The sequence below is a fragment of the Callospermophilus lateralis genome, chromosome 2, assembly GCF_048772815.1.
Source record: "Callospermophilus lateralis isolate mCalLat2 chromosome 2, mCalLat2.hap1, whole genome shotgun sequence".
NCBI lineage: Eukaryota > Metazoa > Chordata > Mammalia > Rodentia > Sciuridae > Callospermophilus > Callospermophilus lateralis.
In genome coordinates, this window is record NC_135306.1 from 147022086 (window position 1) to 147048090 (window position 26005).

General features: G+C 35.8%; 1 protein-coding gene and 1 pseudogene across 1 annotated transcript in view; both read left to right on the forward strand.

Moving 5' to 3' along the window:
• The window catches only part of Gdpd4 (glycerophosphodiester phosphodiesterase domain containing 4), a 73630-nt gene that overhangs the window by 12531 nt on the left and 35094 nt on the right, over positions 1–26005 (forward strand). Inside the window, exons 3-7 of the mRNA XM_076842082.2 lie at positions 3499–3597; positions 3670–3763; positions 4592–4669; positions 5501–5646; positions 6016–6098. Of these exons, the coding sequence (XP_076698197.2) occupies positions 3499–3597; positions 3670–3763; positions 4592–4669; positions 5501–5646; positions 6016–6098 (500 nt within the window). The remainder of the gene's footprint in view (positions 1–3498; positions 3598–3669; positions 3764–4591; positions 4670–5500; positions 5647–6015; positions 6099–26005) is intronic.
• Positions 15182–15609, forward strand: LOC143391276 (cytochrome c, somatic pseudogene; annotated as a pseudogene).

Consider the following 26005-nt stretch of genomic DNA (forward strand, 5'->3'; position numbering starts at 1 on the left):
AATGCAAATCAAAACCACCCTAAGATACCATCTCACTCCAGTAAGATTGGCAGCCATTATGAAGTCAAACAACAACAAGTGCTGGCGAGGATGTGGGGAAAAGGGTACTCTTGTACATTGCTGGTGGGACTGCAAACTGGTGCGGCCAATTTGGAAAGCAGTATGGAGATTCCTGGGAAAGCTGGGAATGGAACCACCATTTGACCCAGCCATTGCCCTTCTCGGACTATTCCCTGAAGACCTTAAAAGAGCATACTACAGGGATACTCCCACATCGATGTTCATAGCAGCACAATTCACAATTGCTAGACTGTGGAACCAACCCAGATGCCCCTCAATAGATGAACGGATAAAAAAAATGTGGCATTTATACACCATGGAGTATTACTCAACACTAAAAAATGACAAATCATGGAATTTGCAGGGAAATGGATGGCACTAGAGCAGATTATGCTTAGTGAAGCTAGCCAATCCCTAAAAATCAAATACCAAATGTCTTCTTTGATGTAATGAGAGCAACTAAGAACAGAGCAGGGAGGAAGAGCAGGAAGAAAAGATTAACATTAAACAGACATGAGGTGGGAGGGAAAGGGAGAGAAAAGGGAAATTGCATGGAAATGGAGGGAGACCCTCATTGTTATACAAAATTACATATAAGAGGTTGTGAGGGGAATGGAAAATAAACAAGGAGAGACATGAACTACAGTAGATGGGATAGAGAGAGAAGATGGGAGGGGAGGGGAGGGGGGATATTAGAGGATAGGAAAGGTAGCAGAATACAACAGTTACTAATAGGGCATTATGTAAAAATGTGCATGTGTAACCGATGTGATTCTGCAATCTGTATTTGGGATAAAAATGGGAGTGCATAACCCACTTAAATCTAATGTATGAAATATGTCAAGAGCTTTGTACAACCAATAAAAATGTTTTGAACAACCAATAAAAAATAAATAAATAAAGAAGAATGAAATTATGGCATTTGCAGGTAAATGGGTAGAACTAGAGAATATCACGCTAAGTGAAATGAGCCAAACCCCAAAAAAACAAAAGCCGAATGTTTTCTCTGATAATGGGTAGGGAAGAATGAAGGAACTCTGGATTGTGCAGAGGGGAAAGGGTGGAGGGCTGGGGGGATGGGGATGGGAAAGACTGTAGAATGAGACAGACATTTTTACCCTATATACATGTACAGCCAGAGGAATGAATAATTGTGCTCCATTTGTGTACAGCTGTCAAAATGCATTCTACTGTCATGTGTAACTAATTAGAGCAAATTAAAAATAAATATGGGCTGAGGATGTGGTTCAAGTGGTAGCACGCTTGCCTGGCATGCACGGGGTGCTTTGTTCGATCCTCAACACCACATAAAAATAAAAAATAAAGATATTTTAGTTTTAGTTTTCCACCTAAAACTAAAAATAAATAAATAAATAAATAAATAAATACACACACACACACACACACACACACCAAAAAAAGATACTAGCATGGTTTATCTCAAAAGGCCCGTATCTAGGCCTAGGGTTATGGCTCAGCAGTAGAGCGCTCGTCTAGCATGTGCGAGGACCTGGGTTTGATCCTCAGCGCCGTATAAAAATAAAAATAAAATAAAGGTACATCTACAACTAAAAAATAAATATTAAAAAAATTAAAAAGGTACATATCTGGCCCCAGAGAATAGGCAACTTGATTCAATCATCTGTGAACCTACCGCATATTTCCAGCATAGCCTCCCTTATTTTGCCATGGGCTTAAGCAGTTCTAGTGACAGCCTCTTGCTTTTTTATGAACTTTTTCAGGCATGATAGTGATTATCATACTTGGTTTTCTCAAATTTGAAAACATTTAAGTAATGTCCTTAAGTCTTTTATCATATCACAAATACAAATGAAAACATAAATTTTAGAGTTATTAGAATGATGGAAATTGAAGCCACTAGAATCTGTGAGGCTTGGAATTTTAGTTTTGTTTTTCTCAGAATAAACCCAGGAAGAAAGAATTTACACCAGGCTCATAACCCCTTCATCTTCTATGTAGGAATATCCAGAGATGAGTGAATGGCCTCAGTCAAAACTCCTTTTAATCATGCTAATATTCTGACCTCCTAGTAAATACATTTAAAGTATTTATTAACCAAAAGATAACAGAGTCCTTTTCTGTGAACATTTCTAATAGGATAGACTGGGTATATCTAGGTACCTTTGCTGTAAATATATAAATCTTAATAGATTCCACCTTTGCTGGAATATATAGATTTCTTTTGTGGAAGACATGGTTCGCTAAAGTTTGTAAGATTAATGGAGTAACAAGTAAGGATGCTTCATAACCAGCATGGCTCCTTCTGTAAAGCAGTGTTTTTATATATTTTGCTCAAAACACATCTCATAATTAAGTCCTAAATCAGGATGCATCACTAATGGAGGAAAGACTTTTTTTAATGAATAGCTATATTTGACATGATTAGATTTCTCTAAGGGAACATATTTTATCTGTATCTCATGATTGTTTGAATCATTTAAATAATTTGTGAAGTTTGGTGTTCAGTAAGATCTGTGATTCTTAAGAGTCTGATATGACCTTTGTGATGTGATGCTTTCAGTTTACTAATAAGATTTTTGCATCTATATGCATAAAAGATATTCATGTCTACTATTTTGTTCTTACAATGCTTTTATTAAATTTGGGTATAACTATTTTGTTGGCTTTATAAGAAAAGTTAGAAAGTATTCCTTCTATTCTCTGGAAGAATTTGTAAAAGTTTGGAGACATTTCTTCAGAAGTGTTTGGTAGAATTCACCACTGGAGCTAACAAAAAGTTATTTTGTGAGAGGTTTAATTATACATTTAATTACTTTAGATAGACCATGGAAAGGAGGGAACTATCTAGATAGCAGCACACATTTAGGAAAACTATACATTTGAAGTAGAAGAAGTTAAAGTTATGTCTTAGTTTTTATGTCCTTTCTTTGTAAACCATATAGTGTTCTGGTAGGCAGATTATTTTTCATCTGTTCAACAAATATTTATTGAATGCTCACCATATGCCAGATATTCTGCAAGGCACTGAGGATATAATCATAAATAATATAAATGTCCTTGATCTTGTGATGCTTATACTCTGTCGAAGAAGACAGATGTCAAAAAGGCAATTTCAAAATATTTTTTACTTAAAATCTAATTGAGTTGAGATTTAAAGAAAAGGTGAGGATTTGTAGTGACTGTTGTTGAAACTAAGAGAGAGATACCAAGCCATATTTAAGACTGAAACTAGAGATGATAAATTAATAATACATCAAGCCACATAATTGTGTAATTTTTTTCCAGTATGCTGTACAGCAAAGACTGAAGAGCTTAAGTGAATGATTGAATCCACCATTGTAATTTGTAGGATGATTAGATTAAAAGGATGAGATGAGGTCCCTGATATTGTAAATATACACATAAAATTCCCAAACTTGGTGCCTAGAAGTCAGAAGATCCTTTTTGTTTCCCCAGATCCTGATTATGATAATGATTACGCTATGCACCTTCATACTGTCTGTTATATGCATATTCTGGAAAGATAAGTGGCTGATAGCTGGGCTGTCACTGCAGGTAAGCATCATCCTGTAGCTCTTAGTACTATCTGTCCATATATGTCTAGCCTGACTTTTGACTTTCTCCCAGATCTTTGCACCTGTTGTACAGCCGATCAGCATAATTGTGATGGTTATCCTTTCCTGGCCTTTGGCCATGTATGTGGGCTGTTTGGAAAGAGAAGGTATGTCATTTGGGGTGGGTTCTTGCCTGATCCCTTCAGTTCTGGCTTTAGCTTACATACTCTATTCAGAAAAATAGAAACTTGGCAGATAGCCATCCCTACACTCTTTGAAATTCCTTTAGCTTGTTACATAGGCATGTTTCTTATGTTTACTCACTACCCTATGTGGCCTGTCATACTGTTTCCATATACTGTTTCCATGAGGAAGCAGATCTTCTTCTAAAGATCTTTGTTCTAGAAAAATAAGTTGTATCTTTATGTTATTGTATATCTACTCTATGGAGACAAAAGGCAATTTAAATTTTTGACCAGAGTGTGGTGCAAGTCACAGTTCCTTCAGTTTGTACTCAGATGTTACTAATTTAAGTAACACTAGGTCCAAAAATCCCTGATTACATCCAAGTTATTCAAAGCAGGCCCCTGTGAATCCCTGTCATATCTGGGGACTTACAATGGGAACAGAAATTTCTCTGCCACTGGTTTCCTCTCCATTTACCCTTCCCCTACTGTAACAGAAACAGAAGAAAATGGAATCTGTACACTAAACTTTTTGAGAATGGAGTTATCTTTTACCATCCTTACTGAGAAACCAGAGGATCTTCTTTCTGTATCTCCCTGTTTACTCTTGGTTCAGTAAGGGGCATTTATTTCTTGGCTTGTGGAGGGATGCAGGTAAGAGACCATCTGATTTGATAGTGGTGCAATTGTATGTTTATATAGTGTATTTGTGTGGTGTGGGTGAGAGGAAAATTTTAGAAACTACTTCTGGGGCAGGAGTCTAAAAAGGACAATAATAAACTCTTTTCTTTTTCATTTTCTAAATTTTAGTTATGAAAAGAAGACGCAAGATAACACCTTATGAGAAAGCAAGACTCAGGAGATGTAATATATTCACAAGGTTAAGAGGTTAGAGCTGGAGACATAGATTTGAAAGTCACTGAAGCATAGGTTGTAACTTAAAATGTACAAATGGGTAAAGTCCTCAAAGGTCTAAAATAGTGTTGGGAAATGACTGTAATAATGGGTTTATGGACAGGCTCTGTGTATGAGTGTGTGTGTGTGTGTGTGTGTGTGTGTGTGTGTGTCTGTGTGCATGTGGAAATGCATGTATGTGGTAAGGAAGGGAAGGAGGAAAGAAAAATAACTAGAATTTATTGAGTAACTATTATGAGTCAATGTGGTTATAACAACTCTGTAAGAGTGATGTTAGCAGCAAGGCATCCTGTTTTACAAAAGAAAATGAAGACTCAAAGAGGTTAAGTCAGATGTTCTTAGTCATACAATTAGGAAGTGATAGAACATGGCTTGGAACCCAGATTTCTGTCAGTTAGTGCCCTTTCCACTATACTGCACTGCCCTAAGGATTTAGGATGATCTATATAGGCTTCAGGGCTTTTTCAGAACTAAACAAACTTCTCCTCTTGAGAAGCTATTTCTTAACATTTCCTTTCCTTCCTTCCCTTCTTTCCCTTTTACCTATCCTCTCTACAATTCTTTGTAAATTTTTAGTTAGAGTAATGTTGCCTTAATAATAATGTCTTATGTTTGGATGTTTGTATCTATCCCTGAAAGTAAGTGGGGATGTGACAGAAATAGAATGTAAATTAGCCAATCTACAGAGTCAGTGAAACCCATGGTCCTAGGATTTATTTAGACTGCTGCTGGTGTAGTGTTATTTGGTATGGTTTTCCGTTCGTTCAATTTTATTCCACTTCCCTCTCCTTCCAACTCTTTTAGCTCTACAAATTGCTGCTGGATTGCCCTTTTTTCTTATCCTTTTGTGCCTCTATGCAATGCCATTGGGGGTTTATTCTCCCTGCATTCAGGAGAAGGAGGAGCTGGGGCCTAAGCCTGTCTTCTTTGCACACAGAGGTGCACCCATGGTAAGTATGAGCAGGATAAACATGGATGAGTATAGGTATGTACAGGGCATGTAGATGAGAAGAGGAAAGCTCAGAACCATACAAATCCCTAAAGAGAACAAGAATTGCTTTGATATGACAAGAATAAGCAGTTAATTGTTGAGGTTTGACTTGAACCCAGGTTTTCTAATTTCCTGTACAATTCTCTTTGCTATGCCCAATGTCAGATTGGACAGAGAGGAATACAGACAGGATCTTTGAAAAGAGTTCTAAGGAAGCCGAGGTCTGCTTCCCAAAGCCCTTTTATTCCTGGACTTCATCCCTACCACAAAAGGGATTTTGAGAGGAAAGACTCTGAGGCACAGGGCCTGATGTTCCTTTCTTCCACAGGCAGGGCCAGAGAATACCGTGATGGCCTTTGAGAAAGCTGTTGAACAAGGGGCATATGGACTGGAGACTGACATACATGTAAGGTAGGAAAGTAGGGACTAGGATAGAGGACAGGAGGGGATATATCATTGGTAGAGAATCAGCGTGGCCTAAGATATAGAGAGAGCAAGACTTGGGGCGTTTCACCTGTGTCCACATGGCACATAAACACATATTACGTAAGTGAACCATACCCCCCTTACAAACTATACCTCTGTACCTCCATATTCTTAACCATGGATTTACAAACTGGATGTACACTGTGTAGTTTCCACACATAATTCAAATTTGTCCCTATTGCAAACCATGTTTACAAGTTAACCTGTATGTTGCCTTTGTAATTTATTTAATTAACATTCCCTAGACACCTGTTATATTCTAGGTCTTCTGAGTGCTGGGGAGATGCAAATGAATAAGATATAGTCAAGTTAAAGAATTATTCCCAACTAATGAAGACATGACATATTTACAAATAATCACAGAATAAGGCTATTTGTGTCAAAAGCCTTCCAGAAAAGAATATGTAAGTATAGAAGAAGCCTTAGTGGAAGGGGAAGTTACCTCCTATCTGTGAAAGAAAGAAAAAAATCCATATACTCTATCTATATGGTTTGAGCCTTCAAGGAAAAATATTATTTTACCAACCAGAGATCAGGGAAGGAAAACATTCCAGACATGTATCAGCTTATTCTAAGGCATCTTACTGAGAAATAACAAGTTTATAGATCATTGAACTGTCCTGTATGTATATGTATATCTCCTTTAGAGATAGTAGCAGCTATATAAGGAAGAGGTGTGTTTTTAAGGCTTACAAGGCTGGTTCATGGAGATCCTTAAATGTGTAATGGAAACCATGAGAAATTTTAGGTCACCTCATAGTTTTAGAAAGAGTTATCTGGGAGTTAGATAGCAGAATGTAAGAATGGTCCAAGGGAAGACAAAGGGAGACTTGAATTAGATCAGGGACAGAGGAAAAAGAACATTTTCCCTGTAGAATGTATGTACCAGGGTAGTTGAGAAACTAGAAATACTTCATTTCTAACAGAAGTTTCTATTAGTCTATGTGATGTGCACAAGGTCTCTTCATAGTCATTCTGTGAAGCAAACAGAAAAGAAATGAACATTTTATTTTGCAGAGGAAACTGTGATGTTGAAACTGGATCCAAAGATGGGAATTGTATGGCTCAGGTCATAAGGCTAGATGGTACATGATAAATAAAGATTAGAATTGATTTCCTCATCCCAGAGTGGGATTCTTGACATCACCCAACAATGATACCTGTTCTGCACAGGATGTTTTGAATCGGGATTAAAACTGTTATTCTAGCAGAGCTCCTAGAGTCATTTGTGGAGCTGCCCGATGGTCATGGATATAATGTGGTAAGGTTCTGAGCCAATGAACTCATGGAGCATTGTCTTTCTCTGTTCTCTTACTTCTGTGACTTCAACTTTGATATAGATTATCCTTCCAACTCCTTAATTTCTCTGCTGACAATTTTGTTTCCAATTATGATTTTTTCCACATATCTCCACCACATTCATGGTCATAACCCAAAACTCTATTTTACCCCAAATCCCATATCATTCAAGATCCATTCAGGACATGAAACCCACACCAGTAATTTGAATAGGAAAAATTTAATATCAAGAACTACTAAGTAGTAAATGTGGTTAACTATGAAAAGAGGTGAAAGAAGACCCTAAGGTATAAAAGTAGAAAATCATATACCATACGTACCAAAACCTACAAAAGTCTCAAAGGAAATAGTTGTAATTATGTTAGAAGAATTTAAAGCAGCTATCATAAAATGGCTTCAGTGATATCCAGAACATATTAAAAAAAACCTCAGTAACAGAAAGACACCTGATTTTTAAATGGTCAAAGAACCTGAATAGATATTTCTCAAAAGATGACATGCAGTTGTTTAACAGAAATGTAACTGGAACTAAATAAGGTACTATTTCACATCTACTAATAGGGCTATGATTTAAAAATGGAAAATAATATATAGATGAGGATTTAGAGAAATCAGAAAACTTGTTCATTGTTGTGTTATAAAATTGTGCAGCTGCTATGAAAAACCATTTGTTGCTTCCTCAAAAAGTTTAACATAGAATTACCATATGAACTAGTAATTCATCTCCTAGATACATACCTAAAACAATTGAAAACAGGGTGGAACAGATATATATATATAATTGTAATGCCCGTGTTTATTGCAGCAACATTTACAGTGGCCAAAAAAGGTGGAAACAACCTAAGAGTACATCAGCAGATGAATAGATAAACAAAATGTGCCACACCACTCTCACTCATGTACAATATAGGATAATATTTAGCTGTAAATGTGAATTAAATCTACAACATGGATAAACCTTGAAAACAGTACACTAAGTGAAACAATCTGAACAAAAAAGGATACGTTTATGTGATTCCAATTATTTGAAATATCTAAAATAGTCAAATTCATAGAGACAGAAAGCAGATTAGAAAGTACTGAGAGCCAGAGGAAGAAGAGGAGAATTATTACTTAATGGGTTATAAAGTTTATATTTAGAGTGATGAAAAAGTTTTGAAAATTAGTGATGGTTGCACAACATTGTATATATGATCAGTGCTACTAAATATTATGCACAAAAATAAATGGAAAAATTTTAAAATGATGGTACAATATTTTGCTACAAATGTTCCTAGAGCATTTGGACATCCAGAGGAATTAAAAACAAAGATGAATGAACAAAGATGAATTTTTTTTAAAAAAACCAAAAAACCTTGACCTAAACTGTATGGTTTATAAAAAAAGAAATCCTCAAAAATGATCATAGATTTAAATTAAAATCATAAAATTTGTAGAAAACAAACATAAAAGAAACTAGGGCTAGGTAAATGTTCTTATACTTTATACCAAAAATATTATCCTATGAAAGGAAAAAGAGAAAAATGGGATCTCATCAATTGGAAACCTTTTGCTCTGTGAAAGACTCTATTAGGAGAAAGAAAAAACAAGTGTCAGATTGGGAGACAATATTGATAAACCATAAAACTGACAAAGGACTTATAACTAGGATTTATAAGGAACTTCCCAAACTCAACAATTTAAAAAAGAATCCAGTTAGAAAGTAAGTAAAAGACATGTACTTAATGAAGAAGATGTATAGTTAGCAAATAATATGTGAAAAGATGTTAAGCTTCATCTAGCCAATGGGAAAATGCAAATTAAGACTAACACTGCTAACTGGGCACAGTGGCATATAAGTGACTTGGGAGGCTGAGGCAGAAGGATCATAAATTCAAGTCAGCCTCAGCAACTTAGCAAGGCTCTAAGTAACTAATGAGACCCTGTCTCAAGATTTTAAAAAAATGTCTGGGGATGTAGCTCCATAGTAAAACCCCTGAGTTTAATTCTCAGGACAAAAAAAATGACAATACTGCTCATCTATCTGAATGACTACATTAAAAAATAATGAGATAGGAGGCAGAGCAAGATGGCAGCTGAGTAAGACTGAGTAAGACTCCAGTGATTGTCTCCCCATAGACATACCAGTTTAAATAGATATCTTCACAAGAGCAAAGGAAGCAAGGTGAGAGAATTTAGTGCCTGATTTTAATATAATAATGAGTGGCCAAAAAAGGTGGAAGATAAGAAGATGCAGTGAAGAAGATAAGAAGGAAAGAGTTGCCCATATCACTGCTTTCTCAATTCTAGGCAGCAAAGAGAAAAACAAGACTACTTCCTGGGGAGCAGAGCACAAAAGCTAGCAAGGATATTATGTTGGCGCTCAGTGCTAGACCTGCTCCTGGGAGACTCAGCATCAGGCAGAAACCAAAGACCCCTATATCCAGCCCAGAGCTTGCAGATAGAGCCCCTAGGCTTGTGGGACAGACTGAAGTTTTGGTATGCATCATTACCAGCCTTGGAGTGGGCCTGGTGCACATCCCCATTTCCAGATTGTTCATGTTCCTGCAACTAAGAAACTGAGGTATATTATCCTTGACAGCTGAGGGACTGTCTCCATCACCCATCCCTTAACTTTGGGTAGCAGAGATATCCCCAGGCCTGTAGTCCCATATGGAGCCTCTAGATCTTCTTTGGCACTAGAAAGAGAACTGCATGCATCCTGGTGTGGTAAACTTGTGTTTCAGCCTGCATCATCACCAACTTCAAGGTGAGCCTATGTGCACCTCTGAGATTTTGCAGATCCTTGCAGGAGACATAGGTGCAAGGCACTGATCTCTGTGTGGTGCCAGGGCTGGTGGAGTGGTTCACTCTGCAAACACTGGCCTGGGGATAGCATTTTCCTGAGGTTGGTCATCAAGGCTGGATGATAAGTTGGGTTCGACAATACCAACACTACCCTAAACTTGGGTAGCATATGTAGAGCAAGACTCATGTGCCTGTGGTAGGACAGGGTATTAAGCATAGGAACTTAACTTGGAACTCAGTGGCCAGCTGATGAAACCTAACACTGGGCAGATCCTAATAGGCCCCCTCCCCACGCCTTCTGTGGATGGAACAACCCTGGTTTCAAGCAGAGACTACAGACTATCAGTATATAGGTCTTTTGATACAGCTACCCTCACCTATTACTGGTTGCAGTGGTCATGGGCCATGAACCCATCCCAGCAGTAGGTACCCCATAGCATAGTGCTATGCTGGTCCTGGCAGGTTTTGGGCTCCGAGTATAACACAGTACTATGGTGTTAATGGACACAAACATATCGGAGCCTGATGCTGGTCCTTTTATGGTGATTCTGCTCAGAGTCAGGCAGAATTCTGTAGTGGCTGACCATATGCTGGTGGTGACTGTGGATGAAGCATCTGGGCTTATGCCAGACCCAGAGAGAGGTTTGTGGGGTTGGACAACCCTGTTTAGATACTTCCCAGTTCATGCTGAACAAAACACCAACTCTGGATTTAGGATAAACCTGGGCTTGGATCATCCACAAGTGCTGAAACTGGCAACATACCAATAGTAGACTCACAGCATGCATTGTTTTAGAGTGCGTTCAATGCTAAAACAAAAATGGAGCTTCGCAAGAATGGAGTCTTACTCAGAGAAAAACAGAATTTCTGGAGAAACAGGCACAAAGCCAGGTTATAAAGACTGAAATAAATATTGTGTCATACACTGGCAAGCATTAAGATCTTCAGGGAACTATGACAAACCTGATAGTCAAAAGAAAGTGCAAGAGCCAGGCACAGTAGTATTCTCTTATAATCCTACCTACCTGGGAGGTTGAAGAAGCAGGATAGCAAGTTTGAGACCATTTTGGACAAGCTAATGAAATTCTGTCTCAAAAAGGGCTAGAGATGTAGTTCACTCATAGAGCACTAGCCTAGCATGTGTGAGGTCCTGAGTTCAATTCCCAGTACCATCAAAAAAAATTTTTTTAAAAAACACTAAGATACAAGAAATTGAACAGATAGTAAAATCTGTTCTATGATTAAAATCTCTGATGGAGAATTTAAAACAGGTATTGTAAGGAAACTAAACTTCAAAAGAACACAGAAACAGCTCTGTACTAGGGCTTGGGTTGTGGCTCAGTGGTAGAGTGCTCACCACGCACGTGCGAGACCCTGGGTTTGATCCTCAGCACCACATAAAGATAAATGAATAAAATTTTTAAAAAGGTATTGTGTCCAACTACAACTAAAAAACAACAACAAAAAAGAAACAGTTCTGTACTCTAAGAGAGAAACTTAATAGAGAGATAGAAGCAGTTTTCAAAAACCATACAAATGCTTGAGCTGAAAAATATACTAAGTGAGATTTTAAAACATGATAGAAGGCAATATAGATCAAATAAGAGAATTAGTAGACTCAAAGACAGGCAAACTGAAAATACCTAGTTGAAGAAGATAAAAAGAATGAAGAGAAATGAAGAGAAAATGAAGAAAGTTCTTATAGGAACTTTGTGACAGCATTAAAAGAGCAAATATTTGGATTATTGAGGTTCAAGAGGAACTTGAGAATGCCTTAGGGATAGAAAAGTTCTCAAAGAGACAATAAGAAAATTTTCTAAACCTAGAGAAGGGATGCAGATATAGAGGTATAGAAAGGTCTAAAGTCACCAGTGATTCAACTCAACAAAAGCTACTCCAAGATATGTTGTGATCAAGCCCCAAAAGTTAAAGAGAAGATTCTCAAGGTAGAGAAAAGAAACAGCATGAAGTTTTCCCAATTTCCCTGAAAACAGACTTCTCAGCAGAAACTTTATTGACCAAGAGAGAGTGGCATGAGATTTTTCAGAGTACTAAAGTGGGAGTGGGGATCCACAACAAACTGCCAAACAAGATTATTGTACCAGCAAAGCAATTCTTCAGAAATGAAGGAGAGATAAAGACATTCCCAAACAAAAGCTGAGACCTGTCCTACCAGGCATATCCCATAAGAAATGTTAAAGGGAGTTCTTCAAATTGAAAGAGGAATATTAGTGAGTAAGAAGAAAACATTAAAAGGTATAAAACTCACTGGCAAGAGTAATTATACAAATTCAGAATGCTCTAATTATTGTACACATGAGATGTAAATAATTCATATCTTCAGTAAGAAGACTAAACAAATAGTAATAATTATACAAATATGTTAAGATAGGCAATTTGTAAAGATATAAAGAACATCAAAAATTCAAAATGTGAAGAGAAATTGAGTACAAGTGTTGAGTTTTTACTAGTTTTCTTTTTTCTTTGCAATAGTGTTATATTGTTATTATTTCAAATAGCTTGTTATAACAAAAGATATTTCATGATCCTCATGGTAGCCATAAAGCAAAAATCTAATATAGACAAACCAAAAATAATAAGCAAGGAGGAATCAAAAATACACTGATAGGTTAAGTCACTTAACCACAAAGGAAGGGTATAAAAAAGGGAGAAATATTTGCATTAAAAGTAGGAAACAAGTTTAAAATGATTGCAGTAAAACTCAATCATTAATTAACTGTAAATAGATTAAATTGTTCGATTAAAAGACACAGAGTCACAAGTGGACTAAAAAACACTACCCAACTATATGTTGTTTACAAGAAACTAATTTTACCTTTTAGGACATGCATAGAGTGAAAGTGAAGGGATGGCGTGGAATATTCCATGTAAATGGAATCCAAAAGAAAGCAGGAGTAGCCGTACTTAGATAAAGTACAGTTTAAATCAGAAGTAGTAAAAAGAGACAAGAAAGGTCTTATAAGGATAAAGGTCAATTCAGCAAGAGGAAGTAATTCTAAATACATGTGCACCCAATATTGGAATGATCAAATATATGAAACAAATATTAATAGACCTTTAGGGAGAGGTGGACTCCAATAAAATGATAATAGGGAATGTTAACACCCCACTCAACCAAATGGATCTAACAGACATCTACAGAACATTTTGTCCAACCACAAAAAATACAGTTCTCAACAGCACATCATACATTTACTACAGTAGGCCACATGATAGTCCACAAAACAAGTCTCAACAAATTTTAAAAATGTGAAATCATATCAAGTATCTTTTCTGACCAAAATGCAATAGAAACCAGTAACCAAAAAACCTTAGAAACTGTACAAACACATTGAAATTGAAATCAAATAACTTGCTTTTTTTTTTTTTTTTTGAAGAGAGGTATAGCTGTGCTGAACAAGCTAATCTCAAACTCCTAGGTTCAAGTGATCCTCCTACTTCAGCCTCCTAAATATTGTGTTCCAACATGCCTGTCTAAGCAACTTATTCTTGAACAACTATTGGAGCAAGGAATAAATCAATAAGGAAATTCAAAGATTTCTTTAAACAAATGGAAATGGAAACACAGCATACCACAACTTATAGAATATAGCAAAAGTAGTACTGAGAGAGAAGTTTATAGCATTCATTGCCCACATAAAAAAAGCAGAACAGTCTCAAGTCAACAACCTATTGCTGCATCTCAAGGAGCAGGAAAAGCAAGAACAAACTAAACCCAAAATTTAGTAGAAGAAAAGTAATAACAAAGATCAAAACAGAAATAAATGAACAAGACTAAGAAAACAATGCAAAATATCAATGAAATGAAGAACTAATTCTTCAAAAGCCAAAAAAATTAACAGATCCTTAGCCAAACTAAGCAAAAGAGAGACTCAAATAAAACCAGAGATGAAAAGGCAAAGACTATAATTGATACCACGGAAATACAAAGTATTATTAAAGGTTAATATGAGGGGCTGGGGATGTGGCTCAAGCGGTAGCGCACTCGCCTGGCATGCACGGCCCTAGGTTCAATCCTCAGCACCATGTACAAATAAAAATGTTGTGTCCGCTGAAAACTAAAAAATAAATATTAAAAAATTCTCTCTCTCTCTCTCTCTCTCTCAAAAAAAAGGTTAATATGAACTGTTGTATGCCAACAAATTTGATAACAGAAAAAAATGGACAAATTCCTGTACACATATCTTACCACCTGAATTGAATCAGCAATGAAACATGTCCCATTAAAGAAAAGCCCAGGACCAGATGGCTTTACTAATGATTTCTACCAAACACTTGAATAAGAACTAATACCAATTCTTAAATATTGAAGAGGAAGGAATTCTTCCAGTCTCATTTTATAAGGCCAACGTTATTCTGTTTCCAGAACCAGACAAGAACACAACAACAACAACAACAACAACAACAACAAAGAAAGGTACAGGCCAGTATCCCCAATGAACATACATGAAAAAATCCTCAGCAAACCAAATCCAACGATTATTCACCATAATAAAGTGGGATTTGTCCCAGGGATACAAGGGTTGTTTAACATATGCAAATCAATAAACATGACAAAACACATCCACAGAATAAAGGACAAAAACTACATGATCATCTCAAAAGATGCAGAAAAGACATTGAATAAAATTCAACCTCCCTTAATGATAAAAATTCTGGACATATTTAAGTACAGGAGGATTGTACCTCACCTAATAAAGATCATTTGTAATAAGCCTGCAGTTAACATCATATTGAATGGGGAAAAACTGAAAGCTTTCTGAAGCCTGGAAAAAGACAAGGATACCTGCTTTTACCATTTTTATTCAGTATAATACTGGAAGTCCGAGAGTGGGACGTCTGGCTTCTGATTGGGATCCTTCTTTGCGTCTTTGCGCTAGCCACCAAAGAACGAGTTAAAAATGGGTGATGTTGAGAAAGGCAAGAAGATTTTGTTCAGAAGTGTGCCCAATGCCACACGGTGGAAAAGGGAGGCAAGCACAAGACTGGGCCAAATCTCCATGGACTGTTTGGGCAGAAGACAGGTCAGGCTGCTGGATTCTCTTATACAGATGCTAACAAGAACAAAGGCATCACCTGGGGAGAAGATACACTGATGGAGTATTTGGAGAATCCCAAAAAGTACATCCCTGGAACAAAAATGATCTTCGCTAGCATTAAGAAGAAAGGAGAAAGGGCAGACCTAATAGCTTACCTCAAAAAAGCCACTAATGAGTAATAGCTACTGCCTTATTTATTACCAAACAGAAATGTCTCTTGGCTTTTTTATGTGCACCATAATTTAATTGATGTGATACACCAGAAATCAGATCATGAATGACTGACAAAATTATTTTTGTTGGAAAATCCTGATTTAAGTAAAACTTACTTGTAGTTAAATTAATATTTTGGTTATATTCCCACTTAAGTAAATTCTATCACTGTTTCCCCTTTTTAAAGTTGTGGTTGGACTTAATTAGTAATGTTCAGTATTTCACAAAAAATGGTGAATGACATCTGAAAACTGGTTTTATATTTAGTTTTATGGAACTGATTATGTGAATATGTTTAAAATATGGGGGAAATCCCTTCACTCTCTCAGACCAAGCATGATTCACATTTGTTTCAGTTTGTGTTCATTAGCCTATTAAAGGTTGAAGATAAGGAAGCAGTGTCTACTTTATATTTTTGTTGATCATGCCAATTTAATTAGAATTCCCTGTATCTAAAATGCTGTTCTTTCCTTATGGAAAGGCATTTTTAGTGTGGTTTATGTATGATATTAAATGAAGAATATTTAACACTTCTCAAATTTAAAGCTGATCTATAAGTTCAGATGCTTTTTAAGTCAGCATAATACAGTAACAAGCTAGACTTTTTAATTCTTTATTTTCTAAGACTAAGTTATCATTCAGGATTGTTTTTAAACAACTATTCAGAAACAATACTATGGAACATCTAGGTGGTTGGTAGTGGTGCTTTTTGCCAACTTATTAGATGGAAAGATTAAGGTAAAAGAGATATACCCATCAATACAAATTTTGTAAAATACGTTACCATAAGATTTAAGACAATTAAAAACAATCACAGATCAAAAAAAAAATATTGGAAGTCCTAGCCCAGATAATTTGGTAAGAGAAAGAAATAAAGGCCATCCATATTGGGAAAAAAGAAGAGAGGTTGTCTCTATTCAAAGGTGACATCTTTTATACAGATAAAGACTCTGCTAAAAACCAAAACTGGTAAATCCAATAAATTCATTAAATTCACAGAATACATAATCAACATACAAAAATCTATATGGTTGGACTGGGGACATAGTTTAATGGTAGAACATATTCTTTGCATGTGTGAGACCCTGGCTTTAATTCCCAGCACCATGAGCCCTCTGACCCGCCTCCCCAATAAATCAGTATTGCTATAGGCCAATAGCCAATTAGCTGAAATAAAAATAAAGAAGGCAATTCAATTTGTAATAGCTAAAAAAATTAGTAATAACTTTTTAATCAAAGAGATAAAACATCTTAAAATGAAAACTACAAAACATTGATGAAAGTAATTGAAAAGAACACACAAAAAATGGAAAGACACTCATGTTCATGGATTCAAGGAGCCAATATTTTTAAAACATGCATACTACCCAAACAGTTATTGAATTCCTTATAATCCCTGTCAGTATACTAATGGCATTTTTCACAAAACTAGAAAAAACAGGCCTAAAATTTGTATTGGACTCCCCAAGCCCCCCAAATAGCCAAAGCTATTTGGGTTAAAAGAACAAAGTAGGAGGCCTTACAAATATATTGCAAAGCAATCACAATTTGAACAGCATGATATTGGCATAAAAACTCATATTGACAAGTGGGACAGAATAGATACCTAGATGGAAACCCACATACCTATACCAACTGATTTTCAGGGCACATAATCTAGAAGGAGCAGCCTATTCAACAAATGGTGCTGGGAAATTTTGATATCCATATGAAGAAGAAAGAAATTAGATCCCTGTTATAAAAATCAACTCAAAATAGATTGAAGACTAAGATTGTTGTGAAACTATGAAATTAGTAGGGTAAATACTTTAGGACAACAGAAAAAGCAAGACTTTTTTTTAATAAGATGCCCAAAGCATAGGAAACAAAAGCAAAAATAGATGAGTGGGATTATATCTAATTGATTATATCAATCAATATACATCTAACAAGGGGTTTAATATCCAGAATATATAAGAAACTCAATAGCAACAAAACAACCTGATTTTAAAATGGGCAATGGAATTAAATAGATATTTCTTGAAAGTAAGACATACAAACTAGCCACAGGTATATGAAAAAAAATGTTCAACAGCATTATTCATCAGGGAAATAAAAGTGAAAACCATAATAAATATCACTCCTATTAAGAATAGCTATTATTTGGGCTGGAGTTGTGCTCAGCGGTAGAGCATGTGTGGGGCACTAGGTTTGATTCTCAGCACTGCATATAAATGAATGAATAAAATAAAGGTCCATCAATATCTAAACTTTTTTTTAAAAAAAAGAATGGCATTATCAGAGGGACATATCAAATGCTGATGAGAATGTAGAGAAAAGATAACTCTTACATACTGTTTGGTGGTAGTGTAAATTTGTACAAACATTATGGGAAACAAGATGGATATTCCTAAAAAATATTTAAATAAGGGACTGGTGTGTAGCCTTGTGGTAGAGTGCTTGCCTCTTATACTCAAGGCTCTGGGTTCAATTTCCAGCACTGAAAAATGAAGAAGAAGGAGAAGATAATAGGACTGGAGATGTAGCTCAGCTGTAGAACATGTGCTTAGCATGCTCAAAGACCTGGGTCTAATTTGCAGTATCAACAGAAGAAAAAATAAAATGGAACTACCATATTATATACTCCTGGGAATTTATCCAAAGAAAATAAGTCAGTATATGGAAGAGGCACCTGCATCCCCATGTTTGTTTTGGCAGAATAGCCAGAAATGGAAACAACTTAAGTATCCATCAACTGGTGAATGGATAAAGAAATGTGATACACAATGGAATATTATTTTTCTGTAAAAAATGAAATCCTGTCACATGTGGAACCCATTGGAACTGTATATCATTATGTTAAGTGAAAAAGAGCCAGGCACAGAAGTACAAGTACCACAGGATCTCATTCGTAAGTGGAATTGAAAAAAGTTTATCTCACAGAAGTTGAAAGTAGAATGCTAACCAGAAGCAATGGAGAATTGAGAGAGGGAAGAATGAGGAGGAGCTGATCAGTGAATTCAAAGTTATTTTAGGTAGGAATAGAAAGTTCTGGTGTTCTAGAAGGAAGGCCCTCAATAAAATGATAATGTTCAATGTATTTTATAAAACTAAAAGAAAAGATTTGGGTATTTTCACCATAAAGAAATAGTAAATGAAAAATGGTGGAAGGAGTTGGAGATCATTACCCTAAGTACATATATGAAGAAACGAATGGTGTGACTCTACTTTATGTACAGCCAGAGAAATGAAAGATTGTGCTCTATATGTGTACTTTGAATTGAAATGCATTCTGCTGCCACATATAACAAATTAGAAAAAATAAATAAATTTATAAAAAAATGGTGTTGGAGGACTAAGAGATACTTAATTTGATTTAAATATTATACCATGTATACATATATTAAAACATCATATCATTCTTCATAAATATGTATTTTTTGTTTTTATGTATCAGTTAAAATTAATTAAGTTTTTTAAAAATGAGAACACTAAATGCTAGCAGATAAATTTGATCACTCATACATTGCTGATGGAAGTATAAAATGCTATAGCCATATAGGTTAAATTTGGTGGATTCTGAATAAAACTAAATGTTACCATATGTATCAGTCAGTTTTCCATTCCCATGACAACCTTCACATAATAGGGGAAGGAGTTTATTTTAGCTCACAGTTCCAGAGGTTTCAGTCCATACTGGTTGACCCTATTGCTTTGGGGCCTGTAGCAAGGCAGAACATCACAGCGGAGAGTACATGTTGGAGCAAAGCCCATGTGCTTCGAGGCTTCTGGGAAGTGCATAGAGAGAGAGGAGGCCCAGGGACACAATATTACGTATAATGGCACACTTTCAGTGACCTGATTTCCTTCCACTAGCTCCGCTGCAAACAGGTTTTACCACCTCCCACTAGCACCACAGTCTGGAAACCAAGCCTTCAACACATGGACTTTTGGAGGACATTAAAAATCCAAATTATAGTACCTTACAACCCAGAAATATAGACTCCTGAGCATTTATTCCAGAAGAGAAAAACAGCAACCAAACACAGTGTTGATACAAAAACCTTTATGTTAATTTTTATAGCAGCTTTATTAACAAAAGCCCAAATCTGGAAATAACCCAGATGTCCTCCAAGAGGTCCAAGAAGTAAATGGTTAAACAAACTCTGGTTCATCCATATTATGGAATATTACTCAGCAGTGAAAAATAATGAACTGTTGAAACATGCCATATTTGGATGGATCTTATGGGAATTATGTTGAATGAATAAAGAGTCTCAAAAGTTTGTATATCCCTTCAAAATGACAAAATTAGAATGATGAAGAAAAATCAGTTATTTTGAGGGATATAGCTATCAAAAGCAGCACAAGTCTTTATAACTTTTATAGTCTGTGGTGGTCATGTTGCTGTACATGAGATAAAAACAGCAGAGCTAAACATACACAAATAAGTACATGCGAAACTAATGAAATTTAGTTAAGGTCAGTGATATTATCAATGCCAGTTTCCTTGTGACATTTTAGTATATTTTGTAAGATGTTACTGTTGTTGGGGAAAGGATATACAGGATCTACATATTATTTCTTATAAACTTATGTGAATCTACAGCATCTCAAATTAACAATAAAGAAAAAAATACCATCAGCTTTAAAAAAAAAAAGTATGTAGAAACACACACACACATACACACACATACCGATTATAAAATCAAGAAAGAATTCACCCTGAAATTTTAAAACTACCAAAACCTGCATCCTGCTCCAGTTTATTCCTGTGTCTTTACCTTCTTTCAAACAACATTTCCCAAAGAGTTTATACTACTGTAGGGAAGGAATGATTTTTGTTTGTATTTACCCTTCTCAGTTCTTTGACTGGTCTACAAATTAAACTGGCATAAGAGATTATCAGGGAAAAAAATAATTACATAAAAACACTTGGGAATCCCACAAAAATATGAGATTCATGGAAAAAGACAGGTGATTGAAGCTTCCTTAACTATAGAAGGAATGGAGTTGGGGCCATGGTACTTATGAGGGGAGAGTATGACAAACTTAGGAGAGTGAGAGGAGGGCAAGTGTGGTGAATGAATGTGGCCTTGTTATACAGTCTCTCAGGTAATAAAAGTTGTCTCAAAGTAACTCTTCTTGAGTAAGGAGTTTTACTACAAATGAAAATTTTCTTTATAGATGTAAATTTCATTAACAAAAGAGCAATTTTCAGAGTTATTTCTGTGTCTGTAGTTTCTCAAAACAATTGGTTTGAAGCAATCAGTGTGCCAAAGAAGTGTATTTTGGGGTGGTGTATATGGTCTGCTGTAGTCCTATTTTGAGGTGATGTTCCTGAGCCACAGCTCTTGTCTTACTTTTTATTCTTCCAAATCCTTTTAAGGTAATCCTAATCCAACCAGGTTTCTTACACATGACTTCACTCTGAGCTCTTACTAAATTACCAGTGACTTCAAATTTTCCAAATATGATGGAAGATTTTCAGTTTTCATCTTAACCCCTCAGCATTTGAACACACCCATCCTTTTTTTTCTTTTAGTTATAGATGGACATGACTTTAATCATTTATTTATTTTTATGTTGAGCTGAGGCTCGAACCCTGTGTTTTACACGTGCTAGGCAAAAGCTCTAGTAGAAGTTTTAGCACAGAAGCCCAGCCATCAATATACCTCTGAAGTGTTTTCCTTGAATTGGCTTTTCTGGAGATTTCAGGAACACAGACTGAAACATATGCATTTTCTTATGGACTTTTTCTACCACTGAGCCACAACCCCAGGCTCACTCCCTTATTTTTAAAACATTTTCTTTGTTTGACTTCCAGAACATCCTACTGTCCTGTTTTTCTTTCTCTCTGGATCTTTCATATGTGATTATCTTTGCCACCTCCTCCTCTTCTTTCCCTCAAAACATTAGCATTTTTGACATTTGTGATAAAATGATTGTAAGGGATGTCTCAGAATGTTCACCCCACTTTGTAAAACTACAAACGTGTTGTTAAGAAATGCCAAATATGCTGCTATGATTTGGATATGGCTTGAGACTGGCCCTCAAGCATTCATGTGTTGGGAGCTTGGTCCTCAGTGTAGCAATGTTAAGGCTGGAGCTTAGCGGAGGTCCTTAGGTCACTGGGGTTTGACCTCAAGGGATTTAGGTGGTTTTCATGAGAAGCTTGAGTGAGTGCTCTTGAGAGGGTTGTTATAAAAGGAGCAAGCCTGGCCACTCCCCTTTGCTATGGCTGCCTGTCTGGCCATCTAATTTCTCCCTCTCATATGTGCTCCCATAATGGTGCCATCTGCCATTAGGCTCCTCTGCAAAGGCTGAACCACTGGGGCCATCTGGTCTTGGACTTTCAGCCTCCAAAACACTAAGCTAAATAAACCTGTTTTCTTCCTAAGTGCCCAGCTTCAGGTAATTTCTTTATAGCAATGAAAAATGGGCTTATATACCTGAATATGTGAAACTTTTCCTTTGAACATATTTTTGAAAAAACGTTTGGAAACCAGATCACATGTCTGTATCTCAGAAGCAAGTAATGTAAATAAATTATTTACAACTGACAGAAAACCTGTGGGAGGCCCAGATAAGAATCCGTGCAGAGATTTAATCTCCATTGCTCTAGTAAATGTTTTAGCACAGAAGCCCAGCCATCAATATATCTCTCTGAAGTGTTTTTCTTGTATTAGCTTTTCTGGGGGTTTCAGGAACGCAGACTGAAACATATGGACTTTTTTATGTAGATGAAAAGGAAACATCTTGCCAGCAGTCACTGGGTGTCCAGGCAAGCTGAGTTGGAAAGAGATTAAATAAGCAGTGTATCTTTTGCCCCCACTTCCTCTCCACCAACTCAGTTTCTTTTTATCTATTTAAGGGAAGTAAATTTAAATGCTACATTTAACAAGTATGTGTGTGTGTGTGTGTGCGCGCGATCAGTAATTTCTCTCAAAATTCTCTGCCTTTCAACATACATGATGAACAAAATGTGAAAATTTCAATAAAGATGTCATGTCAAGCCATGTTACAGTGTAAAGCAAAAGAAAAAATCAGTAATATTAATCTTATCTATGCTTAAACTTAATATTTTGTTTATCTGAATATTTCTATTAATTTTGATTTTTAAAAAACATTACATTAAAGTAGTACTTACCTTGATTATTGAAGTTTCCCCCCACCCTTTAAATTTTAGACCTGACGTAAATGAATACCATTCTATTATTTTCTCTTTCCCTGCTTCTTTTTAGACTAATAGAGTATTTTTCAGCTTTTAGTTTCCACTTTTCATATTATTAACTATATAGCTTTTTGCATGTATGTGATTGTGCTAGAGCTTACAATATTATCTGTAACATCTCTTTAAATGTTATACATTTTGTGTAAAATATAAATCATAACTGTATTAATGTTTCACCTCTCCCATTGCTTGGGAACTATCATGAAGCTCACCATACATTCTTATTAACTCTTTTTTTTTAGTAGGCAAATTATCTTTTTAAAAGATTAAACAATAAATAAGTTTTTAACATTTAATCACTATCAGTCATTTCTGGCATTCTTCATTCTTTTGTATAGATTCAGGTTTCCAATTGTGTCACTTCTCATTTGCTAATAATTTGTTTTGACTTTGCTAGTAGTGAAAGTATACTAGAAATAAATTATCCTGCCTTTTGTTTGTTTGAAAATATTTTTTCATTTTCCCTTCATTTCTGAAGTATATTATGCTGGGTATAAAATTCTAAGTTGACAGTTGTTTTCTTTCATCATTTAAAATATGTTGTTCCTAGACTGGAATATAGCTCAGTGGTTGTGTGCTTGCCTAGAATGTGCAAGACCTTGAATTCAATCTCCAGAGTCCCCCACTGCAGTGTTGTTGCATAGGTTTCTATCTTGTTTATTTATTTATTTATTTATTTAGAAGTCTGCAGTATGTTCATTTTTATTCTTCTCTGTGTATGCTTTCCCCTGGCCCCCCACTCCTGGCTACTTTTGACTTATAGTTCTTCACCAACTTGATTAATAATGATCCTTAGAACAGTGTGTGTGTGTGTGTGTGTGTGTGTGTGTGTGTACGTGTGTACGTACTATTGTATTTATCCTTTCCAAGATTCATTAAGATTCTTGGATCTGCTGATATATAATTTTCATCAAACTTTTTAAAAATTAAAAAAATTATTTTTTATTTCTTTAAATTTTTTTATTCCTCCCTACTTTTTAGGACTCTATTTGCATATATGTATAATACTGGTTGATAATGCCTTGTAGGTCACTTATACCCTGTTATTTTTTATTTCATTTCTATGTTTCATTTGGTATTTTAGCCAGTTTTTTCACTGATGTGACTAAAAGACCCAACCAGAACAATTGTAGAGGAGGAAAAGTTTGAGGGCTCACAGTTTCAGAGCCCTTATTCCATAGAAGGCCAGCTCCATTCCTCAGGCTTTCAGGTGAGACTGAACAACGTGGAAGAGAGTGGGGTAGGGAAACAGCTCACATGGTGATCAGAAAGCAGAGAGAGCCTCTTCTTGCCAGATAAAAATATGTTCCCCAAAGGCACGCCCCCAATGCTGTACCTCCTCCAGCCACACCCCACTTGCCTTCAGTTACCACTCAATTAATCCCATCAGGTGATTGATTTACTGATTGGGTTAAGGCTCTCACAATCCAATCATTTCCCTTCTGAACCCTCTCACATTGTCTCACATGTGAGCTTTTGGGGGCACCTCAGATCCAAAGCATAACATTTGGAGATATATCTATATGCACAAACACATATATACATACAAACATACATATATATACACAAACATACACATATACACATACATCTATATAAATATATATATGTCTCCCGGGATTAGAACCCAGACCGTCATTCATGCTAGGCAAACACTATACCACTGAGCTACATCCTAGCACTTTTTAAATTTTTATTATTTTTAATGTTTTTATTAGTACATCAGTTATACATAATGGGTTCATTTTGACAAATAGTTATACTTGCATGTAATATAATTTGCTCCATTTTAATTCTCAGTACTCCCCACATTCCCCCCTCTCCTCTATCTTTCTACTGTCCTTCCTCTACTTGACTGGTCTTCCTTCTATTTATTTATTGTTTTTTTAAATTATAGATATACATAAAGTTGATTTCATTGTGATGTATTCTTACATTCACATAGCATAATTTGGTTACTTTTATCCTGCAGTTCCTACCCTTTTCCATCTCTCCTCCCTCCTCATCAGTACCTTTCCTCTATTCTACTGATTTTCCTTCTGTTTTCATGGGACTCCTCCCCTTTTTAATTATTAATTTCTCTCTATCTCCCTCATATGAGAGAAAACATTAAACCTTGACTTTCTGAGTCTGGCTTGTTTCACTTAGCATGATATTCTCCAGATCCATCCATTTACCAAAAAATGTCATAATTTATTCTTCTTTATGGCCAAGTAAGACTCCATTGTGTATATATTACCACATTTTCTTTATTCTTTCATCTGTTGATGGGCACCTAGGCTGGTTTCATAACTTGGCTCTTGTGAGTTGCACTGCTATAAACATTGATATGCATGTATCACTATAGTATGCTGATTAACTAAAAGAACTAACTTTTGGATAAATACCAAGTGGTGGGATAGCTGGGTCATATGGTATTCCATTCTTAGTCAATTTAGGAATCTCAATGCTGTTTTCCAAAACAATTACTAATTTGCAGTCCCATCAACATTGTGTGAGTGTACCTTTTCTCCCACATTCTTGCCAGCATTTGTTGTTATTTGTATTCTTGATTATTGCCATTCTCACTATAGTGAGATGAAACCTCGATGTAGTTTTGATTTGCATTTCCTTTTTTGCTAGGAATATAGAACATTTTTTCATATATTTCTTAGCCATTTGTATTTCTTCTTTTGAGAAATATGTTTAGTTCATTTGCCTATTTATTGATTGAGTTATTTGGGGGGCAGTGGTGTTAAGTTTTTTGAGTTCTTTACATATTAAGGATATTAATTCCCCATCAAAGAGTAACTGAAAAAGATTTTCTCCCATTCTGTAGGCACATTTTTTACTCTCTTATTTCCTTTGCTGGGCAGAGAATTTTTTTATCTGATGCTATCCCACTTACTGATTTTGGTTTTATTTCTTGCATTTTAGAGACCTTGTTAAGGAAATCAGTGCCTGTGTCAATATGTTAGAATGTTGAACCTATATTTCCTTCTAGCAGTTGCAAAATTTCTGGTCTAATTCCTAGGTTTTAAAATCTCTTTTAGTTGACCTTTGTACAGGGTGGAAATCTAATTTCATTCTTCTGTGTATGGATATCCAATTTTCCCAGCACCATTTGTTTAAAATTTATCTCTTCTCCAACATATGTTTTTAGCATCTTTGACAAGTATCAGATGACTGTATCCATGTAGGCTTGTCTTCTTGTCTTCTATAATTCCATTGATCTTCATGTCTGTTTTGATCCAACATCATGCTGTTTGGTCACCATAGCT